This window comes from Cinclus cinclus, chromosome 10, assembly GCF_963662255.1.
Source record: "Cinclus cinclus chromosome 10, bCinCin1.1, whole genome shotgun sequence".
Classification (NCBI taxonomy): domain Eukaryota; kingdom Metazoa; phylum Chordata; class Aves; order Passeriformes; family Cinclidae; genus Cinclus; species Cinclus cinclus.
In genome coordinates, this window is record NC_085055.1 from 4,856,105 (window position 1) to 4,876,477 (window position 20,373).

General features: G+C 41.3%; 1 protein-coding gene across 1 annotated transcript in view; it reads left to right on the plus strand.

Moving 5' to 3' along the window:
- Window positions 1-20,373, plus strand: part of FNDC3B (fibronectin type III domain containing 3B) — a 145,967-nt gene that overhangs the window by 76,335 nt on the left and 49,259 nt on the right. Inside the window, exons 6-10 of the mRNA XM_062498916.1 lie at window positions 7,129-7,187; window positions 13,297-13,454; window positions 15,599-15,658; window positions 18,419-18,557; window positions 18,882-18,935. Coding sequence (XP_062354900.1) covers window positions 7,129-7,187; window positions 13,297-13,454; window positions 15,599-15,658; window positions 18,419-18,557; window positions 18,882-18,935 — 470 coding nt within the window. The remainder of the gene's footprint in view (window positions 1-7,128; window positions 7,188-13,296; window positions 13,455-15,598; window positions 15,659-18,418; window positions 18,558-18,881; window positions 18,936-20,373) is intronic.

Here is a 20,373-nt window from a genome sequence, read left to right on the forward strand (position 1 = left end):
ACCTGGAAACTGGGAATTAGGAGCTCCAGGAAAGTTTTAGGAGGGACTTTCAGTCTCTTTGTCAAATACTTGACCAAAAGATGGAGGGCTGGACACTGCTTGGTTTATCTACAAAACTTTTATTGTCTTCCCAACCCCACAAAGTATGTGAGCAGCTGTAACAGAATGGCAAAAGAGAAGCCACCAAAAATAAAAAGAAAAAAATATTTTGAAACAGAAAATAAGCTAAAGCAGCTAGAAATTATGAAAAGAGAGCACTCCAAGAGGAGGTCCTGTGTGTAAGTGGTTTGTTGTTCCAGCAGATTCAGCTTGGGCTTCCTCTGTTTGTGTGGGTTATGTCATTGTTTGATTTGGTGTTCCTTCAAACCCAGGCAGCTGCAGCCATCCACAGTGCCCTGCCTCTGTTATCTGCTTTGGGAGATGTACAAAGAGCTTGCTCAAGATGTTAAATGTATGTGATGGAGATGGGGGTTGCTGTATTTTACTAAGACAGCCTTTTTCTGCCTTCTAATGCACCAACTGCGTGTTCACAGTAGGAATTCGCTCAGATCTCCAGCCAATAAAGTAGGAGTTGTTTTTGCTGTCTTCCAGCAGTAGCAGTGAAGAAGCAGAGAAAAACAAACCCAACATGTCACTTACCCTCCATTTGTCCCTTGCATCCAGTCTTCTGTTTCCCTTGCTGGTTGCTACTGATCCTGTTTTCCTTTCTCCACCCCAATGAAAAACACAGGTCCAAACAATAATGGGGGACAGGGAGGATTGGATCCACTTACATTTATTTTTAAAACACTTTTTAGGTGACTTTGTTATGTACATCTTCATTATGTACATGAATGCTTCCACATCTGATCCTGATCCATGTGATAGCAAGTGCCTTGGGTTGAGGAAGGATGAGCTGTGAATTTGCACTCCAGGTAGTTTGGAGTACCCTGTCCCATGGACAATAGGATATTGAAGCAGTCAAGGTGAAACTAGCAAGTTAATATGGACTGTGGCCAGGACTTCTCTGAAGCATGGGATTAAATTCATGCCTAAATCACAGTGGTGTGAGGCAAAGCACTTCAGTTATCCTTTGCTTTATTGTCCTAGTGAATCAGGATGACTAGTCTGATTTATGTGTGAAAATGTGCCTTTCTGGATTTTATATAGGGGTTTTGTTTTATTTGCCTTCAGTTATTTAGTGAGGGACTTGGGATTAGGTTTTGGTGGTGTTTGGGTTTTTTTGTTGTTGTTGCTTTTGCTTTTGTTTTTTTACTATCTATATATGGTTTGGTCTTTAGGGATAAATAATGAAGGATAAACTAGAAATTAATTAAGGCATGCTAGCAGGAGAAATCAGATAGCAACAGTGGGAAAGCACTTAGGAATGGAGAAGTTGTGATACACTCATGCATGGCAATTTTTAAAGAATTAGAACATGTTTTAACAATTGTATCTAAAGTTGGATAAGATCAATCTCTCTACCTTTGTCAGGGTAGTTGTGTTTTATCATTGGTGTTTTTTATTAGCTTTCATGTAATGAACAGAAATCTGAAATATTTAGCACTTAGAAATCTCATCCAGGCTTAATTAACAGTCTTCTTTGGTGTATTATAGGATCACATGATGTGATTCACTATTTTGAATATAATTTTTTTTTTCACAAATTTTTTATTCTGAAGGGCTCCCTGTTCTGCCCAACATGGAAGTGGTGCTGGGAAGAGTTTTTTAAAGCCCTGTGTGTTCAGTGTGGCACTGGATTTACCCTTCCCTGTGTCACATCTGTCAGGCAGCAGTAGCCTGGCAGTTTATCCATGACCCTGCCCTGTCCTGGGCTGCCTCCCTAACAGACTGGAGAGCTGCATCAAACTGGATTAGGTAGGAATTTGTCCTAGGTCTAATTTTATTCAATATTTTCATTAAGGGCCTGAAGGATGGAATAAGGATTGAGGCTTATTAAATTATAGTCCATATCAGGCTCTGATAGGGTTGAGAGCGCTTTTTGGGTCAGGGAAGGAGGACAAGAAGGAGAGCTCTGTAATGGCCTTCAAAGAAAAAGTTTGATCAAGGCAAGAGCCACATACTTCACTCCAGCTGGTTTTAATTAGTTTTTTTAACTAGGTGGTAGTTCTGGGAAGAATAGGAGATTACAAACCCCAAGATTTAAGTTATTCTGTAGACAAAGAGAACAGGAAACTTCTAAGCAAGCTCTGTAAATGGGTCCTTAGTTTTGGTGTTGCCAGGACCTCAGCTGGCACATGGTGGGCAGAGCTGTGTCCTGTCTTCAGAAGGATGGAGACCAATTTAAAAAATGTGGCAGAGGACAGAGGCAGGTGTGGTCTCTTCAAGACAGGTTTGGAGAAATGCGGTTGTTTGGTTAAAGGAAGAAATTCCTGCAAGTATTGGAAAGGTGGCAACAAAGAAAAGGGTGATGTGCAGGAAAGAAGGAACAAATTTCAGATGCAGCAGGGAGAGTTGAGATGATTGCCCTGTGATGAGGAGCTAGATGCTGTGGTAGTTCACCTCTCTGAGAGGTTTGGAGGTTACCATGACCATGGGGCAGGAGGTCATTTATTTAATTGTCATTTATTTTAGAAAAATGGGCTAGGGAGCCATCTCAGAGAAATGGGTTGGGTATAGATGATGATGTTTCAGTGTAGGAGGATGGACTCGGTGACTGTGTCACATCCCCTCTGGTCCTGTGACTCAGCCACTGCGTGACATCCGCAGCTTTGGGTTTGTTCTTGTACAGGGAGCTTATTAACTTATATTTCTGCCATTCCCCAAAAGTCTGTATGTGTTCTTCTTGGTGTCTTAAGCTTTGACATCAGCAGGCAGCTCACAAAGGAGCTGGGCTGTGTTGTGAAGAGTTCATTTTCTTGGGGGGCTGTAGGTTGTGCTGTACGTGACTGATGAAAGATCTTTCCCAGCCTTAAAGCCGGTCACAGCCCTGATAAATCTGGAACAAATTCTGAGAAAGCATGTCATGTTATGACTGGCATATCTGTGAGCATGGAGCTCTGCTTGAGAATTAGACTCAGAGTTTGCAAAGTGCTAGTGCTGATGTCATTCCCTTGGAATGGAAAGGCTGTTGAAACAGTAAATACTTTCTGTGGCCAGAAGCTAAGTCTTGAGCTGGACCTTTTCCTCTCTTCTAAGGAAAGAATGCAGAACAAACCTAAAATGTGTATTTGCAATGGGAAAATCTTAATTAGTTTAGAGCTTTTAGCTATTTCAAACCATTTACATACACAGCTGCTGTTAGTGCAAGCATGTAAACTATTGATGGAAACTTCAAACTTACCTTGAACTGTCTTTTTTTCCCCTGTTTTTTAAAGCTGTGCTTGGTGTTTAAAAGTATGGTTGGAAATGTCTGAAAATTATATTTGTGCTGTACGTGCAAAAAGGAACATAGACATGGGCTAACAGAAGCATAGAATAAAAGGCTTTAGTTCAGCAAAACCTGACACTGAAACCCTGTTAGCACCAAACAGCTGCTGAGAAAGTGTTTAGATTTTAGGGGCATTTACTCCTGGTTGTATCTATAGAGTTTTGTTTATGATTGCAAAACTCTGAAAAAAGAGAGGACTTGATGTGATCCAGGTCCTTCAGCTGGCTTTTCTGCAATGAAAGATTAGTCTAAAACATTGGATCCAAAGAGCCCACAGCCTGGGAATTAGAACCTAATGCTGTATCTTGGGAGCGCCATAATGTCAGTCTCAGACAGTGAGATTAGGAGGGTAACTCAGATTTTTGTACTGTCCCTCAGAGGACCCCACTGAGCATTCACAAGGAATTCATCCCCACCCCCAGCTTCATCCTGGGAGGAAGAGTTTTGCCATGACAGATGTGGTGAACAGATGTTGAGAGGAAAAGTTTAAAATGGGACAGTGACCTGAAATCTTAGCTGGGCTCTTCCTTGACGTGACTGAGCTTCTGTTCCCCATGGCAATGGAGGAAAGCAGCTCCTGCTGCCTGGCCCTGACATCCAGAGATTTTCTGTCTTCCTGTCAGATACTTTGTGCTCAATCAGCTGAGGGAGAGGAAGGGACAAAGACTGAAATGCAAATCAACTGTCTGTTATTCAGGGACTATTAGTCCCAGGTAGGTGAATCATGCTCAGCCACCCACCAACTTTCCTGAGCAGTTCTAGGTAGTTGTTTTTAAATCTGAATCACCTGTTTTATATCAAGACTTGCCCATTTCTTGCTGCTGTTTTTGCCCACTTTTCCACCACTGCATCTGTGATGTTGAGCAGATGCTCATGCTCGTTGTCCCTACGTGCTAGATGATCCCTAGATGTGAGCTAATTCAGAGTATAGAATTGGTGGCTGCTGAGTAACAACACAAAGCCAGGAGGAGAGACCTTCCAGCAGCTCTGTGTTATCAGATGGTTTCTTTCCTTCTCTATCATCTTCTATTTCAGAAGTTTTCTGCTCTTTGTTGGCTTGGAAGGAACTTGTTGAGCTTGATACCCAAGAGAGATTGGCAGGTCAGAGCAACTTCCCTGCTGAGGGAGGGATTTGGGACAGGTCTCATTCTCCTGAGCTTTGTCTAGCTCAAGAGACTGTGAATTATCATGTTTATTACAGAAAGGAAGTCAGCCATCCATAGAAGCCTGAGATGTTTTTATGGCTCTTGAAATGGGAAACTAAGTATTTGGGATTCTGTAAATACTGTAATTCTTGATATCCGCTCCTCAGTTCCCCTTTCAACCTGTGGTGTTCTCTGATGCTATTATAGACATCACTTGTGGACATTTATTGCCTTCTGCCTTTAATATTTGCTTTACTTTCACAGGGCGTTATTTGCATCCCATTCCCTCTCTCCCTCCCTCTCCTCAAAGTCTTTGAAGAAGACTTTTCTTCCACCTCTAGCTTATCTGTATATTGACCTCATAAATGTCCACATGTCTGTAATAACCCAAGGCTTCTGTTTCTGGTACCCAAAATCCTTCTCTGTGTGAACAAGATACATAGTTGGAACAGTGATGTGAAAAATTCCCTGAGTAGGATACTTCATTGAGAGGCTTGGTTGAATAATAATAAAATTATTATTTATTTGCTGGGCATACCCGCCTCCCTTAAGTCTTGGAGTCAGTTCCTGTGCCTGGAGTAGTTTGAACCCTCAGCCCTGACTTGCAGAGTGTCAGAGGACCCAGTTGCTGTATGAAGCAATCACCTTTCATGGGAGAGGAAAATGAGATTTCTTTGGGCTTCAGGGTTTGTTTTCCTCTCCTGCTCAGTGTGACAGAGCATCCTTGCTAGAAAGCAGAGAGAGGAAAGAAAATTCACTCCACATGTTTGGGATTTATGGTTGAGAGTGATTCACACTCAGCTTCTGGGGGTTGTAATTAGGGGTGACATAATAACCATAAACTTCTGATAAAATAGTAGCAGTTTTTTTGTTACACTCAGAGCTGCAGAAGCTGCTTCTGATTAGCATCCCTTCAAGATAAGCCTGCAGGATCTCCACAGTGTGCAGATCTTGCTCCAGGCTTTTGTGGCACAGTTCAACTTTACTGATGCTGAAAGGAGCCCTGCATTCTGATACACCCCAAATTTTGACATTTTTCACTTGGATCAGCATCTCAGCCTTTTCCTTAGCCATTTTAGTCCATCTGTGTAATTTTGAAATCAGTATTATCATATTCTGGCTCAATCCTGCCAGTTTATGCTCTTTATAATACACTCTGAGGGTTATCTGCTGTGGAAAAAAACCCAAAAAACAGTCTTGCTATCCTCAACTTCTCCTGAAATATTACTATTCATTTCTTTTCCAAGTGGCTGAGACTAAAAGGAATCCAGGAATGTGTGCAGCAGGAGATCTGTCATTCTCAGTCCACACCAAGGTGCATTCTTGTAGGGAGAGATGGGCATTTTCACTGGAATTCTGCCATCAGCATTCAGCCAGTTCTATTTTTTGGCAGTCAAGCACATGGAATTTTTAAATAGAAGATCTACTTTTTTAAAGCAGGTCACAGACAAAAATAAAGACACATTCTTGGGCTATGAGAAGTAGGTCAGGTTTTGGGGGAATCATTAGTGAAAGCTGTTGATCTGATCCCACCTGTTTATTAATGTTTCTTGCTTCCTACGCCAAGTACATCTGGCTCATTTTGCTTTAGGTGAGATATACTCTTCTGCCTTGGTGAGCAAACTTTTTGCATTAACATTTTCAAAAAGAAAAACCCAAAAAAACAGGAAAATATGTTCCTAGTTTTCCATTAGAGAATAGTGTAGTGGAAAGTGAGGCCTCTCTGTGCTGTCGTCCAAAAGGAATAAAGCTGCTTTGTGTCACCTCATTACTCTAAACTGATGTTTTACCTCAAGATTGTTTTGAGGAGGGAGGATGAGGGAAAGGCTGATTCCACTGCTCAGAGAATGGCCTCTGCAGCACCTTCTGTACAATTATCCCTTAATTTAAGGGGAGGATTTCACAGCCTGCAGGTGCCTCTGCGTAGCCCCTGTGAGAGCTGCTGTACCAGGCACGAGGCTCTGGCAGGGAGGATAGGATGGATTGCTGCTGGTCAGACTTGAGAATTTGCCTGGCATCACTTTATTGCCTCCACAGCTGGAGGGTGGCTGTGAAGGAGCTTTGGCATTCCCCAGTTTTAGGACAGGTGGCTGGAGGGTGGGTGCTGGGGCTCAGGGCAGGCACCTGTGTGGCTCCCCTGGGTTTGTTCCCTGCGTGGGACAAGGGCGCTTGTCCTCTCCAGAGCCCAGGTGGGACAGCCCTGTCTGCAGCTACTGGAGTGAGGGTGGGTTTGGTTAACAAACCAGGGTTAGGCTCAGCAGGAACTGAGAAAACCCTGGGCTTCTTTCACAGCCAAGTTCTGGAAACAGCACCCTGGTTTTACTCTCTGAATGCAGATCACAATTAATAGCACTGTTTGTGGAGGACTCCTCTACAAATAGTCTCACATTTCTGAGTATCTTCAGTTACTGGAAGTTTCAATCCCTCCCTTTTCTCTTTTAATTTTTTGTAATATTAATACATAAAACTGCATGCGTTAAATTCATAAGACAACTCATGCTTACATGCAGGTAATGTCTGTCTCCCTCCCCTATTTTTATTTATGTAACTGAATTTTTTGTTTAATTTTGGTAATTTATTTCTCTTCCTCTTTCCACGTTCTCTATTTTACAGACTTTGATTCAGAAACAAAAAGGGTTCAAGACATTCTTTCTGGAATGGAGAAGCCACAGGTAGGTGATCCCAAATTGCCACACAAACATACAATAGCAAATGTGAAAAGTAGATTGTGTCACAGCATACTGGTGGTTTCACAGGGAGCACCTCTGATTTTTTTCCTTAGCAGATTGTTGGCAATAACTCATTTTATTGGGATATAAATCTGAGGGATCTTTTGTGTTTGTGGATGTTTGAGGGCTCTGCCCACTCCAGGAATTGCACCAGTTGTCTGTTTCCAGAGGACAATTCCCAGTATTCATGCTATAATTCGTGTTATGGGGAACTCAATGCACTGGGATGACTTGAATTGCTCTTACTCCCTCTCCCCTGGGTTTACTTTTGTCATGAGCAATTTATGTCTTTAATCGTGATTAAATTAAGATAATTCTGTTATTCAATAGCAAATTACTATAGTCTGTGTTTGTCTGAGCCATAAAAGCCTGTGAATTATGATAGAATTGAATCACCCTGTAAATAACCCTAATGCTGAGTGTGACTGCAGTCAGGTGAGGTTATTAATAAATCTGGTTGTAAGCCCTTTGCTTGTTTGGTGTGTCAAATGAAAGCCAGAAGAACACTGTGGGTCTGAATTGAATGGTCCAAGCCAGCACTGGAAGAAGCAGTCATGGGGCAGAGGAACAAAGAAATCCCAAAGCACAGCCTGTCTCCTTTGCTTTCCAGAGCTCAGGCCCTTTTCTGTCTAGCTGGAGAGATAGGGCACAAATAAGCAAATAAAAAAATAATGGTGGAAAGCTCATGGGAAGACTTGGTTCAGCTGACAGAGGCTGATACAGAGACACTTTGCAGTGGGGGCCTTGGCTGCAGGGGTGGCAGAGCTCAGGGAGAGCCAGGTGTGAGCACAGGCTGAGTTTTATTCTTTTGGACTCTCTTCTGATGGATGCTATTGTTCTGAATAAATACAAAAGGTGTTTGGAATTAAATTGCTCCAACAGTAGGTGCTGGTGTCCTGGCATGGGCAGGAGCTGGTTCCAAGCCAGCCACAATCTAAGCCAGGCCTGCAGAGATGATAAACAGCAGCCTGAGTTCTGTTCACAAGTCACTTCAGTCACTTCACTGTGTGTGGAAACAAGTGACAATACTGAGCTGAAGACTTTAAGAAGAGTTTCATGGTGCTCAGAACTCTCACTTAGCACAGAACTGGGATCATTTGTTGTACAGAGGGAGTCAATATTTTTGTACCAAGGACCACCTGAGTGTTACTCATTTGGTCAATAGCCACAGCCAGGTGCTTTAACAAAGATCCAAAGAAATGACAAGAAACATGTGTTGTTTCATACTTCTATCTTTAGAGGTAGGAAGAGAAGCTATTAGAGCAATTTGCAGAATTCTGAGATCTGAACAATTAAATTTATGGTAACCAGAGCCTTTAAAGCAGAAAGAAGCAAAAAAAAAACCCACAACAACAAAAAATAGGACAAAAATAGTCTTCCTTTAATAATACAAAAAAAATAGGATTTTTTAAAAATCTAAACCATGGCAAATACTGGTTCAATAAAAATGACATTTACTGAGGTGATGTTGGAGATTATCTGTTATTTTCTCTGTAACTTTGACATTTGTGAGTAATTAAACTCACAGGATTCTCACCAATTGTGAATTGCTGTGAATTATTGTGTGTGTGTGTAGTCAGTATTGCATCTGATAGAAATATATCATATTTTGCATAAATAGTCATCTTGGTCATGTTTCTTGGCAAGTCTTATGCATATACAAGTGAAAAATAAAACAATGTATAGAAAAAAAATGATGCGAAGGAAAAGAACAGAGAGTGGTGAGTCAGTGACAAGTGGGTGATGCTGTGTCTGCAGCACATGGATTTGGTTTGTCCAAGTGGGCAGCTCCTTCCATCCATGGAGGGGATGAAGCCACCTAAAGGGATTAGCCTTGTGAGCAACTTCTGCAGGAGAGCTACCTCTGGGAGGTGTCTGCATCATACGGGTACCTCTCTGACTACAAAATAGACACACTTTTAAAATTATTACTTCATGAAAGATCTGTGTTCAGTAATAGATATTGTTACCTGTTTGAGAGATGTGCTGCCAAGCTGTAAATTTAATCAGAGCTTTGTCCCTTTAACAGCCAGAGTTTTAAAAGGCACCTTTTGCTTTTAGTCCCCCATGGTTCTGTGTCAACTGAAATATGTTTTTAATTCACTTTATCACAGACAAAGGAAGCATTCCCTGAAACAAATACCTCTGTGAGGGGAGGGAAACTTGACTCTGGGTTTCTGAAATGGCTGCATCTGACAGCCAAGGGGCTTGGGGGGGACACCACCCCCCGTGGGGAGTCACCAGGGCTCTGTCAAACCACAGCTCAGACATCAGCCTGGCTTTCCAAAAGGCAGCCTGCTCCTGCTGACTGGCTCTGCAGCGAAACTCATATTTAATCACGGGGGTTTTTGCCTAAAATTGCGGGATTAGAGCCATAATTTAAAAGCAAAATCTCAACCCAGTAATAACTGTGAATTCATTTGACCCCCAAGCCTTTCAAACCGTGCCCTCGAGGGAGTAAATGAATGTTGCTTGCAGTGTAGTTCTCACGTACAATGAGCCCCCGAACCACACGATGCCTGTGAATGCTAACCCGGAATTTGAAAGATAATGGAAGTTGTACAGAAACATTTTTCATTACCTGAAAGACGGGAAGGGACGATAGTCATCAGTCTTGTAACCTTATTGAAGTGGTGCAGGAGTTGGATACTTTCCCAGGGGCTTTTATGGAATAATTATTTACACCACCGAGTTTTGATAGAGCAGAAAGGAGGCATTTACTGTGTAAACTGAGAAGTTTTCAGAAACTAATTAACTGTGCTTTTCACCAGACGTACAGAACTCCTTGTGGGAGAATCTTTTGTTAGGTCTCAGCTGAAAGGCCAAGCCAGCCCTCTTCAAAGCAAGCACAGTGATTTTGGGGACAGATGAGGCAGGCTGGGGGAACTCAGAAGCAGCACGAAGGTTTACCTGCCCAGCCTGGGAGGAGATGCTCTGGCTGCTTATATTGTGTCAGATGGAATTAGTGCACTGTTAATGAACAATAAGCTGTTTTTTACTAATGGTGAAGTATTTCTGTCTGCAAGTTCAAAAGGGTCATTAAGCCCACCATCGTGATGGTAGCTGGGCTGTTCCTTCCAGCCTGGAGAGGGCTGTTCCAGGTCTGTCCCTTGGGAAAGGTGTTGGTGTAAGTTAAAAAAGTTGGAGGTAGAGATACTGAACTACTTTAGAAGTGTCTGCTTGTTATTCTCAACATACCATAACCCCATTTATTTAACAGCTTTTTTCACAGTTAAGCTAGTGCTTCCTGGTAGGAGTTCCTTGGTAAACTAAGTGGTGGCTTTGGCCATGAAAGGAGATGCTGGCAGGTAACTCTGATAGGGTATCAGCCCGTTGGTCAGGGAGCAGCAGATAGTTTTATCTCCAGCCACACAAATAAATCCATTCCCAGCTGGCGTGCACAGCCCAGGGAAGGAATAGATTTGCCTTTTCTGACTTATCTTGCAGACAATGACCCCTCACTTGCTTTCCTACACTTGCTGTGTGTGCTCAGTGCAGCTAAGACTGGTATTTAACAATTTCTGGTGTTTATTTTTAAACCTCCAGCAGCAGTTGCTGTGTACCTAGGAGCTCCAAGGCAGCCACTGCGGCTGTTCCTTCTCTCTGAAATTAATGGTGTATCTGGAGCAGCTTAGCAACTGCCTTTGGACTTTTATCCTCTGTGTGCTGGCTTCAGAATAATAGTCTGACAGTTCCTAGCAGTTAGCCCACAAGATACTTTCTCTTATTTTAAGAAACCCAAGACCTAACTTTTTACAGATTGCTGAAGTTCATGGAGGGCCAGAGTTTTGCCGTATGTGGAATATATACGTGTGTCCTTGGGAGTAGTCATAGAGAAAAACATTTCAAATAGAACATTGGCAGGATATCATGCCTCCAGCTCCAAGTCTGTCTGAATTTATGAAAAACAATTATGCAAGCATATTTCCATAATAAAAGAAACTGCATGTTGATGGGCTGAGCTGGCATAGTAGTAATGTCTGTTAAAAAACCCTAAAACCTATTTGGATCCTGTTAATCAGATTTTTGATCAAAATATTATTTTTAATGTGGATTTTTAGCTCTTAAGTATCTTTTCTACAATTTCATTTACATATGTGTGTGTATATACATATATGTGCATATCTCAAAAAAATTAACTTCCTTGTCTTGGATCATTCAAGATTCTTGTAAGGCATCTTATCCAGTATCAGGGTTAACTGCTCCAAGATTTTAAAATAAACACTGATTTCATAGCATCAGAAAAATATAAGAAAATGCCATGAAAGCAGGACGTCATTATGAATGCCATGAAAATTCATAAAAGAATTTGCTTGTCCATGTTTTTTTACAAAGGAAGCTTGATGCTACTTAAACCTTCTTGCCTTAAAACTTATTTTTCACATTAGGTCAAACAAAGGTTTTCTTTTTTTTTTTTTTTTTTTTTTTGGCAAGACTTGACTGTGCTGTTATAAATTAAAATCTCTAACTTTTGAGATCATGGTGTTTATGACGAGACATTTCATGGTGTCACCTACTTGTCAGGTTGTTAAAAATGGATTTATGACTTGCTCAGAAAGAATCTGGTTGATGTATGCATATCAGACACAACAGTTGCAGTGCTCATCAGCTGGAAGCAATGTGTTTCCACACAGGAAGGTAAATATTCTCCATTGTGTAAAGATATCCAGAAGCTGGATTTGTAAACAGGCAGCCCCTCAAAGCTGATTGTTAATACTTCATTCCCAAGTAATTTGGAGTAAGGGGTTTCACTGTTTCAACAAAAGTTAGGAAATGTTTAACTGAGCACCTGCAACCTTAATGCTACACCTTCTGAAATAACAACATCTTGCTCTTTGTGTTGCAAAAATCTGTCAAAATTATAGATGCAGTGAAATTCGTTGCACAGGAAAAATAAAGAATATGAACCCTCAGTCTTTGATTCCTCCATATGAAGGCTAACTAAAACATATTCTTTATATATTCACTACAATTAAGAAGGAAAAGCACCATAATTTTCATGACAAAAAGTGGAGAGTTGATGGCAGAGCGTTTGAGGGTCTGGCAGCTTTGAGGCTTCCCTGGGATATTTCAGCAGGCTTGTGTGAAAATGTGCTGCCTTTCCCAGATAACCAGTGCAGCTACTGCTTTTCAGTTATTTTCCTTTTGAGACAGTGGCAGGGAAGGATTTTTTTATTCTTTCTTGGCCTGATAACAGAAGGCTGCTCTCTGGGAAGCTGCTGGTGGCTGTGTGCAGCTGATGTGCCCGTGGCTCCCCTGGTGAGCAAGGTGATGCTACTTCCATAAGCTGTGTCAACCTGGCTCTCCAGAAGAATACAGTGGCACTGGTGGGATGATACAATTGGTTTGGTGCAGGAGTTGGAGGTACTTCTTCCATTGTTTATTAAAAAAATTCCTCGCCCCTCTGCCATGGGGTTGTTGCATTCAGTGGTGGCTGCGGATCACACACAGTCCTCCTGTCAAGGCACAAAGTGATTGATTTGCAATGTAGTTTTTAATTGACAAGTTGGACTTCTATTATGATTTTCCCTTGTACTTTTGAGCCAGCCTAATTTTTCAGGTTGAATTGGGTTTTTCTACTTACTTGCTGTTGAGTTATTGAGGTTTCAAGTGGCAAGAAGGAGCAGGATGACTGAAAAAGCCATTAGAGTTTCACTGAAAAAGCTCCCCAGCAAAAACTTCAGAAAAATAATTGTGTATATAACAATCTTTAGGTTAAAGTCTTTGTTCCACTTAGTTCCAGCTTCCTTCTGGGAATGGCCACAGCAGCAGGTACCTCCAGAGGCATCCTTTGCTGGATGCTCAGAAAGTGACAGGCCAGTTCACTGCAGGGGAACCTCTCTCTGTGTTCTTATCTGCTTGAGATCACTTTTTGCCATGAATCTGTGTTTTTGTTTATGTTGTTGATCATGTCTGACCCTTCACTTTTCAACTCTAGCTCTGAAATTTCCATTTTGCAAGAAATTGATTGTGAAGATGCAAGCAAGAAGCACATGCTTATAGAACAGTGGTTTTCCCTCGGATTTCAGATTAACTGATGTTTCTTTTGTAGGTTACAAATATTCAAGCAAGAACAGTTTTGCTTTCCTGGTCACCTCCCACTGGCCTTCTCAATGCAGATAGACACAACAATGGTTTGCCTTACACCTGTACCTACGAGGTTGCCTTATCAGATAAAGGGAGGGATGGAAAATACAAGACCATTTACAGGTAAAAAACAATCATTTCTTACCACTTGTTTTTTGTTCATTAGGAGTAAGTTGTCTGAGCTTTTCAGGGTGTATCCTGGCACATTTGAGCGTCCTGTTTCCTCACCAGAGGAGCTTGCAGGGAGCTGGTGGAGTGCATGTCACAAGGTCCCTAATTGCCACCCCATTCCACCTCCCCAGCCGGTGGCAGATCCTGCCTGCAATGCCATCACTCCCATTGCCAGTGAAAAGGTTACTTTTTCTTTTATGTAAAATGTCAAAACCTTGCATGTACACCATGCAGGCAGGAGAGCTGCCTTCCTAATGGGCTCGTTTTGTGTGGACTTGCAGAATTTAGAACAGTAAAATCTTGTTATTTCAACTAACGAGAAAAATGTGAGGGCTTTGCTGCTTTGTAGTGTCTTGGATGAGCAGAGGAGGGGGTACAGCAGTCAGTAGGTTACAGAGGCTCCCCAGAAAAACCCAAATACTTGGCTCTTAGCAGGCTTCAGTAAAAGTTCTAAGGGATTTCTCTGTGTCTCCCTGCAGTGATCCTCTGAGCTCATTCTGTGATCAAGTACATATGGTGTTATGCCTTTCTTTTTCCCTGCTAATGACGTCTAGGAAAGAGAATTTGGAGATGTGACCTTGGCTATTGTGAAATAGCTAATCCTTCCCAAATCTCATTAAATAAAGTCCAGGTGATAGAGCATTTAAGGAATTACCTCTTGAGACCAAGTCATCTCCTTTCTTAAGTTGTCCTGTGAATTTGGGTATTCCTCTTGGTATGCTGAAGGCAGGTCTTGGATAATACAAAAAGGGTCTATTAACCAGGGAAAGGCTGCCTGAGTTTACTCTTTTTCTGGCATTTACAGCAGCTGTTTGTGAGCCAATGTGAGCATCTCCATAGTCAAGTGTGTGCTGCTGAGCTTTTAAAAGTGGGAAGGACACTTTCTAGTACTTCTTGTGCTTGATGGCTGCACATTTTCCCCTGGTTATGAAATGTTGTGCATCTGTTTTAAAGCTGCTGGTGGTGATGTGTCTCCTGCTGCTGGCCAGAGTGCAGCCTTTAGCCTGATGTGGTATGTTCCATCAGGAGCAGCAGTAATTGTTGTTACTATAGGCAAAAGAGAGTGCAATATGTTGAATACATTGTCTTTGGAAGGAGGTGCACTCATCTCAGAGGGGAAAAATTGGATTTGCAGAGCATTGTATTATATTAAATGAAAAATAGAGGGCTTTCTGGTGGATTTCTGGCAACCCAGCAGGCATGTGCATTCTGGTGGATTTTGTTCTACTGATTTTGAGACATCTCCCTGTGTTTGTCCAGCTAGCTATGAAATATTTCTTTATGCTGAATTGAGAGCTTTCTTGTTTCCCATATTTTAATAAAATCATGAATAAGCCAAGCTCTTACATGAGATGACTATTACTTATTAAGCACTGACCCATACCTTAATCTTCACAGATTTGGCAACACATGACTGAGCCCAGTGTTCATTTACCAGCAAACAAGCCAGAAGGAAAAAGAATAGCCCTATGTTGGCTGCTTTTGAAATTAATAGATTGTATGCTGTTTTTTTCTTAAAATGTCTAAAACACTTTGCTTTAAGTTGTCTTGGTATTGAAAGAGAGCTGGGTCCAGCTGTTTGGGTGTTAATTAAATGTTTCCTTGCTGTGGTCCTCACAGGGAGCGTGGTTCTGGAGGAGAAAGCAATAAGTGAAACAGTTGTGCAAAAAACTCTGCTTCTTCCTCTGAAGTTCAATGGGTCACTTTGTATAAGTATTTTGAATAGGAAATATGCAGAAACTACAAACAATAATGTTTGGGTTTCGCTCTTTTTGGCTCTGGGAGGGTTGAAAACCACAATGAGCTTTATACAAATATCAGCAAAATATAAGCATTGAAATTAACCCATATATTTAGTTTACTGAATAAATTGGTGCGATAAATTCTTTTCTCCTGTGCATATGGAGCTTTATGAAGTTTTCAAGAAGCATGAAGTGTGTTGACAAATTGTTGGTATATGGTTTGCTACTGTTTCTCTTTGGAAGGATTATTTTTCTTCTTTCAGGTTATATCACTATAAAATCACTGGCCCTACTAAGTGTGATACTGCTTTTCATAATATATTAATTGGTTTGTTTTGGATTTCTTTCCTACAGTGGAGAAGAATTAGAATATCACCTGAAGGACCTTAGGCCAGCAACAGATTACCATGTCAGGTGAGTTAGCATGATTTCAATGTCACTTAAAAATAAACTCTTCCATTATATGAGAATTAAATGTGAAAGACTGTAAAATAAATACACAGTGTAGTTCAAGAATTTCATGGTTACCTCTCAGGTGTGCTTTTCAGTGATTTCTAAATATTTTATCATAGATTTTATCTTGGACTGTGAGAGTTCTTTTTGAGCAATATCTTTCATTGTGTTGTTGTCACTACTGTAGTAAGAGGCAAAAAGAAATTTTTATATCTGTATTTCTGTATGGATAACAGGCCTGTAAGTGCTTATGTATGAAAGTAGGGTATCTGAGGTCATCTAAAAATTTGACTCAAGCAACTGGTGTTTCTTCAGTTCCTGTAGTAACATGAACACTGAAAGTACCCCACGCTTTTTTCGTAAGTGGGACACACTTTGGGAAGTAAATCTGCTGAATATAGATCCATCTGACCATAGTCACTGCAGCATTTATTCCAAAAAAAAAAAGAGGATTCACATTGAACTGTGTTGATATTTTCCTAACATATTTCTCCTTGGTTCTGAAAGTGTGTTTTACACATTTATTAACTGTTAACACATTCTGGTTTCACTCTCTAATGGTTCTAACACTGTTACCTGCTCATGTTCCTTTTTTTTAAAGACTTTATTTATGAACCAAGGCTTTGAATTCATATCCTGTTCACTTACCCTCAATATCCTTTAAAAAAAAAAAAATCCTTTCACTACTGTCTATTGTTCCCTTCTGTTTTTCCAGACAAGGGCTAGGTTTGGCACACTGTTTCACATCAAGGTTGCTCCTATTTGTAAAACTTTAAAGAACAAACACCCTGCTTCTGAGCTCTAAAAAAAAATCCAGCCAAAATCATCTAGCTCTGATACTATAGATTCCTTTTATTTTTAAAGATTGTTTTTAGTGAAGCCCTAAAAGGAACTTTTTGAGTAGAAGCACAAGACCAGAAGGAACTGCTCTTCAATGAGGAAAAGTTGCAGCTCCTGCATGGGGCAGGAGTCTTGGCCTTAGCAGCAAAGGGATGGCAACAAGGAGAAGGTTGTAAAACACTGTTGAGCTCCCTTCTGAGCATTGAACATTTCTTTTGAAGCCAACTTCAAACACCAGAGAGGTCACCATGCACAGCTGGGCTGAGGTCTCAGCCATTTTAGGGGTGTTGTGGGTATTTACCCCAGGTCCTGGCAACTTCTTCCTCCCTACCTGCAGTTCCCTCCACCTTCTTGCAGATTTGCCAAAATACAGGTTGCTTGTGAATAGTTAACAATAACTTCTATTTAAAAAGGAGTGACTAAATACCAAAGTCAGACTTGCAGAGCAGCAGTGTTTGTAGTGGAGCGAGCTGACACTGAAACAGCTGCTGTTTGCTTTCCACCTTGGGTTTTTGGTTTTTTATCCTTCACTGAAACTGCATTATGTACGAATGACTGTGAAGAAATAAATCTGTTGAGTAAGGAAATTTATGGGGGCAGCAGTTATTTGGGTCTCCTTGACCTTGGCAGCATCTCTCAGGGCTTTGTCTCTGCTGGACAAGGTGCTTGTGCTTGTTGCTGCCCTGGCACTACCTGGAACAACCTGGTTTGCTCTGAGCCACCACCTGCTTCCCTTCAGGTGTATTGTTTTGGTGCTCTCAGAGCTGGCTGTGCTCAGTGTTTCGGGGGCTTGCAGAAGATGCTCTTTGAGCTTGTTTTCACATGGTTTTATTTCCCTTGGGGTGTGTGTTGGATGCTGGGCCACGCTCATTTCCAGCACACACATGTACCACTTCCCAGATGCAGACTCAATTAATTAATTGCATTTCTTGTTGCTCCTGCCTGCTAACAGGTGATGTGTAAAGCAGCACCAGAACGGTTCTTGTCTGCCTCCCCCAGAAGGTTTGATTCTACGTAGGTGGCCATTGTACATAAATTACTCTTATCTACTGAAAACAAATTTAGAAATTGCCCTTCCTTTAGCTCTGCATTCAAGCACACAATAGCTACAGCCAACTGAGAGGTCATTGTCTGGTCATGGCCTGAACTTCTTTTTGAGTAGGAGACTCCCAATTTGCACTTTCCTTTTGCTGCATGGAAAATGTGAAGGGAAAAAATAACATCATTACTTTTTCAGAGAGAAGCACCTTGTGAGGAAGTGTTCAACTATATCCTGTTTGCTTTCCAGTATTATTTGGTATTGCAAGTTCTGTGTTGACATACGGAGGATTTGCCTGAAATCAAATGTGCTCTGAAGATTTTTAGTTTATCACAGCAATGTTTCTGACCTGTGTTAATTCTGGTCCAAGTTAGGTCTGGTCACGGTCCATGGTCCACTAAGTGTTGATGCCTGAGTTATGTAGGAGAAGATTGTCCCCATGGAAGGAGACCAGCAGACACCTGTACTCAACATGGTACATGTGGCTCAAGTGTAAACCAGGCATTAAAGTTAACACCTTTTCTTCTGTCGTGTTTCAAGGAGGATTTTACCACAGTGTGTGGAAGCCTAGCAATAGGCAAGGAAATATTGGTGGAAAGAAAAGATAATGAAGATAACTCAGTAGTCTGTGGGAATATTTGCACAAAACACTGTTCCTCTTCTGCTGTAATTTTTATTTTGCATTCTTGTATAAATGAAGTAAAGTAAGGATAGCCATTGGACTGTGAAAAGTCTGTCATTAGTGGATGGTATCTGGGTGCTTTGGTGGTCAAATACTGTGGCTGAGGCAATGCCACTGTAACTGTCAGCACATTTATAACCCATTTGAATACTGTTTCCAGGGTACATGCAATGTACAACTCAGTAAAGGGATCCTGCTCAGAGCCAGTAAGCTTCACCACTCACAGCTCAGCACCAGAGTGTCCCTTCCCACCAAAACCCTCGCACAGGACCAAAAGCTCCTTAACCTTACAGTGGAAGGTAGGTAACACTTGGCTGGGGCAAAAGCAGGGAAAAAGAACTGACACTGAGCATAAATGTTGGAAATAATTGAAAGCTGAGACAGTAATTTTTCAGTAAGGGACTTGAACTTGCTGTACTCTGACAAATCCCTTCCTGTGCACCAGCTTGACTTTTAAAATGTATGTGTTTCATTATGTCCAGCTTCTTCCCAGCATTCCTTAAGAGGTTGCCAAGCCATGTGCAAAGCTTTGGTTTCACTTGAAACTGTAGTCATTTGCCTGGGGGAGGTGAAGCTGTTTTCTCTCACTCCCCAAATCATCTTTTGTTTGTTTTTGTTCATAGGCACCCATTGATAATGGTTCAAAAATCACCAGCTACCTTCTGGAGTGGGATGAGGTAAGTAGTAACTGGTTGAAATAAATACACAAATAAATGGCACTTAGACTTTACAAGGATTTGCTGAGTAAAGAAAGGTAATTAAATACAGGAGAAAGTAGAAATAGGAAAATGAAATCCTGATGTCATTAGGTAAAGAGTTGGAAAGGTGAAAGAGGCAGTGGAGGGAACACTTTCCGTTCAGTGTATTTTATATAGTGACAGTGTTCTGTTTCTGTACTCTTCAAATCTTTTATCACTCATTTGGTGTGCTTTATTTGTTAATCAGCATTATTTACTATTTAATTGTATCTTACAGTTAATGCATCTTACAGTTCTGTTCATGATCTCTTTCTTTTGCTGCTGAGTGCAGAATAAACACTTGCTCCTGCCTTAGAGAAGAACCATGATCTTGCAGACCTGGCTACAGAGAATGTACTCAGGGTCAAAATCGGTGTCCTTTGTGTAGTGACAATTAACCACCTTCCAGACACAAAAGGAAAGAAGTTTTCTCCCAGATATCTTCCATGTTTAGTGGGTACTGGGATGTTGGGAGAGTGCCCTAACAGATGAGGTGCAGGATTTGTTGGAGGTGTGTTCTTGTGAGTCGTCCCTCTGTCCCCTAATTTCTGCCCCCTTTCCTTTGTGCAAGCCATATTTCTGCAGGAAGCACAAGGCAGGGAGTATTATCTCTAAAGGAAAAGAATAAATATTGGGTGACAGAACGGGCTCGGACAACATAAAAATAGAAGTCATGAGTCAGGAAATGAAGGGTGTGAAAGGGTGTAAAGTCTGAGAAACATCTCTTGAGGTCTTTTGTAGTCTAAAAATATTCCAAAGGGAGTATTCTGTTAGGAATAGTTTTCCACCGTGGCATTAGTAACACATTCCCTGCTTGTTCTGCTACATGTTAGGTGTTTGGAACCACTCACTGTGCAAACATTTACTGCATGCATGTCACAGCTAGAGGGGTCTGCATGATGAGAAACCCTCAGAACCTGAACTGAAGTTGAACATTAACTTCAGAACCACTTGCTGTCCCTCTGCACATAATGGAAAGCCAAAGGTTGTCACTGAAGAAGGGTAAAAAGGGAGTGTGAAGTTTGGGGAAGGAGATAAAGAGAGATTTCTCCAAAAGGATGAGCCAGGATGATCCTGTTAGTCCTGTGATACCTTGATTGTGCAGTTGTGATTTCTTCCAAAGCTTCCAGTAAATTGGAGCAGAAGGAACAGAACAGCACAGAGCAGTGGAAACATGGATGATTCCAGCCTGCAAAGGAAAGGAAAGAAACAGAAGGATTTGTCAGAAGAAGGATCATCAGCAGATAATACAGTGCAAATACTGTAATGTTAATTTTGCCTACATGGAGCATTGGTATAATTTTGGATATATGTAGGGCAATTCTAAAATCCTTCTGTCCTTCAAGCTCTTTAATAAGAGTTTTGTCTTCAGAAAGGT